Source organism: Myotis brandtii, unplaced genomic scaffold (genome assembly GCF_000412655.1).
Source record: "Myotis brandtii unplaced genomic scaffold, ASM41265v1 scaffold225, whole genome shotgun sequence".
Taxonomy (NCBI): Eukaryota; Metazoa; Chordata; class Mammalia; order Chiroptera; family Vespertilionidae; genus Myotis; species Myotis brandtii.
Window position 1 is genome coordinate 1,794,508 of NW_005358435.1, and position 6,471 is coordinate 1,800,978.

General features: G+C 48.5%; 1 protein-coding gene across 4 annotated transcripts in view; it reads left to right on the forward strand.

Moving 5' to 3' along the window:
* Positions 1–6,471, forward strand: part of ATP9A (ATPase, class II, type 9A) — a 143,607-nt gene that overhangs the window by 30,527 nt on the left and 106,609 nt on the right. For all 4 annotated transcript variants that reach the window (XM_014539669.1, XM_005866221.2, XM_014539668.1 and 1 more), the window contains exon 3: positions 1,357–1,470. In XM_014539669.1, coding sequence (XP_014395155.1) covers positions 1,357–1,470 — 114 coding nt within the window. The remainder of the gene's footprint in view (positions 1–1,356; positions 1,471–6,471) is intronic.

Consider the following 6,471-nt stretch of genomic DNA (forward strand, 5'->3'; position numbering starts at 1 on the left):
ACCCCTTCCACCCTGCACACACCCTGAATGATTTTTTAAGGATGATTTTGACTACATTCATTGCTCGCTGTCTCAGCCCTCCCCACTCTTCCCCCAGATCTCAGTAACTTAACTCAAGAAAAACTTTATTTCTTGTTCCTGGGAATTCTGATGCAGACGTGACCACTCTGTTCCCTCTGGGAGCTACGCCTTCTGGAATTCTGGCCACCAGCGTCCCCGTGGCCGGGCCAGAGCAGTGGCCCAGCGATGACTCTTAACTGCCTTAGCCTTGGAGAGACTCATCATTTTCTTTTCTTTTCTTTTTTAAATATATTTTTATTGATTGCAGAGAGGAAGCCATCCACTGAGCCACGCCGGCCGCGAGAGACTCCTCATTTTCATTCATTGCCCATCGGCCGAGTGGTGTGGTATCAGTCCTCCTGCCGGGGCACCCGGGAGCAGTCAGAGCCGCCAGAACCCACCGCCACCGGGATGGGGTTCTTCTGGATGACACCCATCCACTGAGCCACGCCGGCCGCGCGAGACTCCTCATTTTCATTCATTGCCCATCGGCCAAGTTGCGTGGTGTCAGTCTTCCTGCCAGGGCACCTGGGAGCAGTCAGAGCCACCAGAACCCACCGCCACCGGGATGGGGTTCTTCTGGATGTATTTTATGGCATTGCGATCACATCGTGGAAATGACAGTTTATCTTACTTTAAATTGATAAAAAAACATCTTTTTAAATATCCTGCTTTTTGGATCAATCTTACAGCATAAGCATTTCCCACTAATACTTATTCTTAAAAAGCAACATGTTGCGGGGCTTGCCTATACTTACAGAATAGATGGTTTAAGATAGAAAACAGAGCAGACAGTGGAAGCCCTCAGCGTGCCCTCCCCACCCCAGAGGTAACCACGGTCTTGAATTTGGTGTTTACAGTTTCCACATGTATTGCTATTTACATTTTTACTTAAAAAATTGGTTTTTTTTATTGCACAGAGAACTATTTAAACTTTATGGGAAAGATATCATGTTGTGTTCTTTTGTAGGAAAGTTTTTTTTCTTAATCTTTACCTGAGGACATGTTTTTTAAAAATTGATTTAGAGAGAGAGAGGATGGGGGAGGGAGAAAGAGAAAGAGAGAGAGAGAGACTGACATCGATGTGAGAGAGAAACATTGATCTGTTGTGTCCTGTATGTGCCCTGACTGGGTATCGAACCTGAAACCTTTTGTTGTACGGGATGACGCTCCAACCAACTGAGCCACTGCCAGGGCTGTAGGAAAGTTTTAAAACATTATTCACCTCCCACTCACCCTGCCCAATGCTATCAGATAAGCCTTGAATGTCTCCTTTCTCTTCTCTCCACATTCCAGGTGCTGTTCAACCAGTTCAAGTACTTTTTCAACCTCTATTTCTTACTCCTCGCCTGCTCGCAGTTTGTACCTGAAATGAGACTTGGTGCGCTCTACACCTACTGGGTCCCCCTGGTGAGTAACACGCCCTGTTTGCTCAGTGACCGCAGAGCTTGGGGACAGACAGCTCTTTGTCTCTCTCGCTCTAGCATGTGGAATGGGAGAGTAGCCCTTTCAGGGAGAGGGCACCCTCAAGCTAACACATTGGGCGCCCCCAAGGCTTTAAGGTTGCAGCTCCATTGCCTACATCAGCAGGGTCAGACGATAGTGAGCTTTGTGCCATTCCTTCCTTCTGTCTCTCTGCTCCTCCGTCATTCATCGTCTCAGCAAACAGAGTGGCAAACGAGGGAGACCAAGCCCCGGTCTCTGTGGACTGTGCTGTTGAATTGTTTTCTGAGACCCCATGTTCTACTTACTCTGTGTATACTATTTAGGGGGAGGGTTTAAAAAAGTAACAGATTCTGTGCTTTCTGTGTACGAATGTGAGAGAACTGACCAGATTGCCCCTCCATTCCTTCCCTTGCCTGCTTTTCTTTCTTCCTTTCCTTTGGGAAATGGTAATTGAGCACCTACTATGCGCCAGGCACTGTGCTGGGTGCTGGGGGTGCAGCGATGAACAAAACATATAAATTCCTGCCCTCATGGAGTTGATTTTCAGAGGGATAGACAATAAACAGATTAATAAAGTTGTTTCAAATTGTGGGAAGGTCTGTGAGGGTAACAGAATAAGGTCATAGGACAGGCGGGGTATCCCAGGCTCCTGGAGTGTTTGCTGAATGGGTGAAGGTGGGGGCTGGGAGCTGTGGAGGGGCAGCCTAGCCAGGGTGTCCATGAAAGGCCTCTTGAGGAGGTGATGGGAAGGAGAATAGGAGGGTGGGAGGACTCTGGGCAGACAGGAGCCGTGCAAAGGCCCTGTGGTAGACAGGAGCTCAGAGGACTTGGAGAACAGAAAGTGGCTCAGCATGACTGGCACTGGAAGGGCAGAGCTGACGTCTTTTTCTCCAGAGACATTATGAAATGTGATTGCTGCCTATTTCTGTCTAAGCTGGGCTGGGGAGGGGGTGGCGACACTTAGATTTTCTTTTCACAAACATGGTTAATTTTTTAAAAAAATATATTTTTATTGATTTCAGAAAGGAAGGGAGAGGAGAGAGAGAGAGAGAGAAACATCAATGGTGAGAGAGAATCATTGATTGGCTGCTTCCTGCACGCCTCCTACTGGTGATTAAGCCTGCAACCCGGGCATGTGCCCTTGACCGGAATCAAACCCAGGATCCTTCAGTCCGCAGGCTGATGCTCTATCCAAATTGAGCCAAACCGGCCAGGGCTAAATTTTTAATTGGAAGAAGATTTGTTTTAAAATTGATATTTAGAGAGAGAGAGGGGAAAGGGGAAAGAGAGAGGAACTTCAAGTTGTTGTTCCACATACAAGAAACAACCAGTGAATGCATAAATAAGTGGGACAACAAATGTATGTTTCTCTCTCTCCCTTCCTCTTTTTCTCTAAAAATTAATAAATGAAGAAAATTTAAAAAAGATATACACATTTCTGAGTAATTTTTCTTTCTAATCTTCGGCATCTCTTCTTCTTGACTTTTGAACATTGACAACTCACTAAAACAATGTGAGAGCACTGTGTGAATTGGACACGCTCCGCCCGGTGCTCCGCTAGCAGTTGTAGGAGTTCCTTAGGGCCTCGGGTGGGTGGCTTTGTGCTCAGGGCACCCCACTGGGGCGTGGAATGCTCCAGACCCTGCCTCTCAAGTCTGTGTATTGGTTTCTTTGCAAACCCAGATGTGCTGCTCTCTGCTGCCTCCCAAGGGGCCTCTGTTCATTTTTCTTTCCCCTTTTCAATTACAAAGGGACTCTTTATTATTGGAAAAAAATTAAAAGAACAACTGGGGAAAACCCCCCCACACAAATGCCCCTGTGCAGCCACCCCCGAGATACCCCATTTATGTTTCTGGTCGATTTCCTTTTCGTCTCTTACATGTGCCTGTGTTTTGTGCGCACTCTAACATACAGTGTAGTAAATTCTGTATGTTATGTAAGTGCATATGTTTTGTAAGTTGGGATCCCAAGTGCTCACGAAGATAGCTAGCTGTGTGTCTCCCCTCCTCCCTGCCTCTTGCACCTCAAGCGTGATATCTGACCTGGCGTCTGTCCTCGTTCTTCACGGTACCCGTCTGCCCAGCCTGTGGTATAAACCCATCATCCGACAGGTTCTTGGGGTACAGATCTGTTCACACCCCCACTACCTCGTCTACCTTATCTTGGCATCTATGGTGGGGAGGGGACGTCAGCCACATTGGGAATAAGCTTTTCATTCTCTTAACCAGGTTCATGTAGATACGACTAAGGGGGGGATGGATTTAACAGGAATTCACACGCCTGAGAAAGTTGGATTCATGTAGATACGACTAAGGGGGCGGGGTATGGATTTAACAGGAATTCACACGCCTGAGAAAGTTGGTGGGAATGAGATCAGCTCTGTTGAATTCTCCCAGAGGCGGTCAGCGAGGGTCCTGTGGGCTGGAGGTGAAGCGAGCTGCTGGGGGAAAGGGTTCCCCACTTGATAAGGGAGAACTGAGGGGCCAAGGAGACTGGGGAAGTCGCTTGAGGTCGTGGTCGGATGTGAAGGGTTTCGGTCTCACAGCGACGGAGCTCCCTCCCTTTCTCCGAGGAACGGTCTTGGGATGTCAGAAGGGCTCTGGGCTGCACGGGAGGCTGTGTGCACAGGGAGATTCTTTGCGGCTTGTTGCGTATAATGAAAAATTGGAAACAAACACTTGTCCGTCGGTAGTTACCCACATGCTGGTGGAGCTGAGCTCTGGGTGCTGCCCAGGAGTGAGAAGCCGGGAAGTCACTCCACGGGTGCTGTCACGGGAGGGTGTGACTCATGTTTTTCTTGACGTGGAAAAGCAAGTTGCAGAACAACATGGACCGTATGTTCCAATTTTTATGACCCTCTCCCTCCCCCGCAACAAATACAGGGGTGGGCAAAAGTAGCTTTACCGTTGTGAGTACCCCAAACAGAGTTTATTCTTGTGTTATTATTTATTAATTAGTGTATATTTATTTGTATTACAACTGGGGTGAGGCCAGAGGGCGGGGGGAGTGGTGGGGGCTGGGGTGACCTGGCGGGCTCCCACCCCTTCCAGTCCTTTCTCCTCGCTGAAATGTCCCTGGGATTTTCCAGGAGAAGCGGGAAGAACTGATTTTCAGTGTAAGCCACTGACCCCTGGTTTTCCTGGGACCCGGCCTCAGCTAGAAGCCGGCAGGTTGACGGCAGCCTCGGGCCATCCTGAGGTTTCTAACCGCATCAGGGCCCCTGGGACGGTTCAGGATGCAGAGGGGATGTTTGTCTTGTAGAAGTCCTGGCTTTCTTTCCGGGGCCTGCAGAGCAGAGTGTTTGGGGTCAAAGATGAATTGGACACCATCTATTTCTAGGAGACTGTAGCTGACTTCCCCGAAAGGCCCTAGATGTTAGTGCAGGGAATCAACGTGCAGTTCTTGGCTAGAACACATTTTGAAATGTCTCTGACCATCCTGAAAGTCCCGGCATTTCAAACCCAGGTAGGAGTGCGTGGTTGAGTGCAGGCCTTGGCCGCACTTTGATGAGAAGTCGTGTCATCTGAACAAACTGCTGAGCCTCAGTTTCCACATCTGTAAAACGGGTGACCAGGTCTATTTCCTTGGCTTGTTGGGAGGATTACATGAAATAACAACACGGAAAATGCTTCTGATAGCTCCTGGCATATAGAAAATAGTCTCATTTTAATTTTTAAAACCTGCGCTAGTGACACTGTTGTTCACTGTCTGGATTAAGTTTTAGTTTTTAATACTTTTTTCTTGGTACTAATATAGTAGAGGAAGAATTCCTTCAGGAGATTGCAGAAATAGCCCATAACATTGTATGAAGTCCAAGTAATAAATCTAGATTTTTTTTTGTTATTAAGATATAGTTTATACACCATAAAATGCACAGACACAGCCCAGCTGGCGTAGCTCAGTGGTTGAGCGGAGCGTGGACCTATGAATCAGGCAGTCACGGTTCAATTTCCGGTCAAGGCACATGCCCGGGTTGTGGGCTGGATCCCCATATATACACACATATATATTTAAAAAAATGCACAGACATGGAGTTTCTGATTCAGTGAGTGTTGACCTTCATCAACACCCGTGTAAACGCCACCTCAGTAAGACAAGAACACTTCCATCGCTTCGGAAAGTTCCCAGTGCCCCTTTCCCGCCAACCCCTCCCCCCCCAGAGGCAGCTGCTCTTCTGAATTCTATCTCTTTCAGGCAGTTTTGTTTTCGCAGATCGACTTTCGATGTTCAACATCACCACAGAGCCTTATTGACACCTTCACAGTGGCTCTCTGTGCGCTGCCATGGCCTGCGTTTCTCTACAAGCTCAGCGTGGGCCCGACAGCCCCGGCCCACTTTCAGACCTCTTTCTAGATGTCTGTGGATGTGCAGGGCCTCCGAAGTTGGACGGCTGGAGTTTATTTCTGGACCACATTTGCATCTCGTTGTAAATACATTTCTAGCCCAGGGAATGGCGTGTCCTCCAGAGTTAATGAGAACTGTGTGTTTGGGGGCGGGGGAGGGTAGGGCGGATGAACTTGGGAGGCCGTGTTCACTGGCAGCAGGGAGGCTGCAGCTTCTGTCTTTACTTATTTGTTTATTTTTTTAATCCTCGCCCGAGGATGTTTTTCCGTTGATTTTTAGACAGCGTGGAAAGGAGGGGAAGAGACAGAGAGAGAGAGATACATCGATGTGAGAGAGACACGTCGATTGGGTGCCTCCTGCACGTGGGGATCCAGCCGCAACCCGCACACGCCCTTGCCTGGAATTGAACCCGGGACCCTTCAGTCCGCAGGCTGAGGCTTCTATCCACTGAGTCAAACTGGCTAGGGCACAGCTTCTGTCTCTGCATGAGCACACACTCCCACCGTCATCCGTGGGACTCAGCCAGGCCCATGCAGGGCACAGAGAAACCAGAACATTTGAAGAAAACAAACAACAACAAAAACCTGGCCTCTGGCCCGGAACAACAAAACTGCAGCGTGA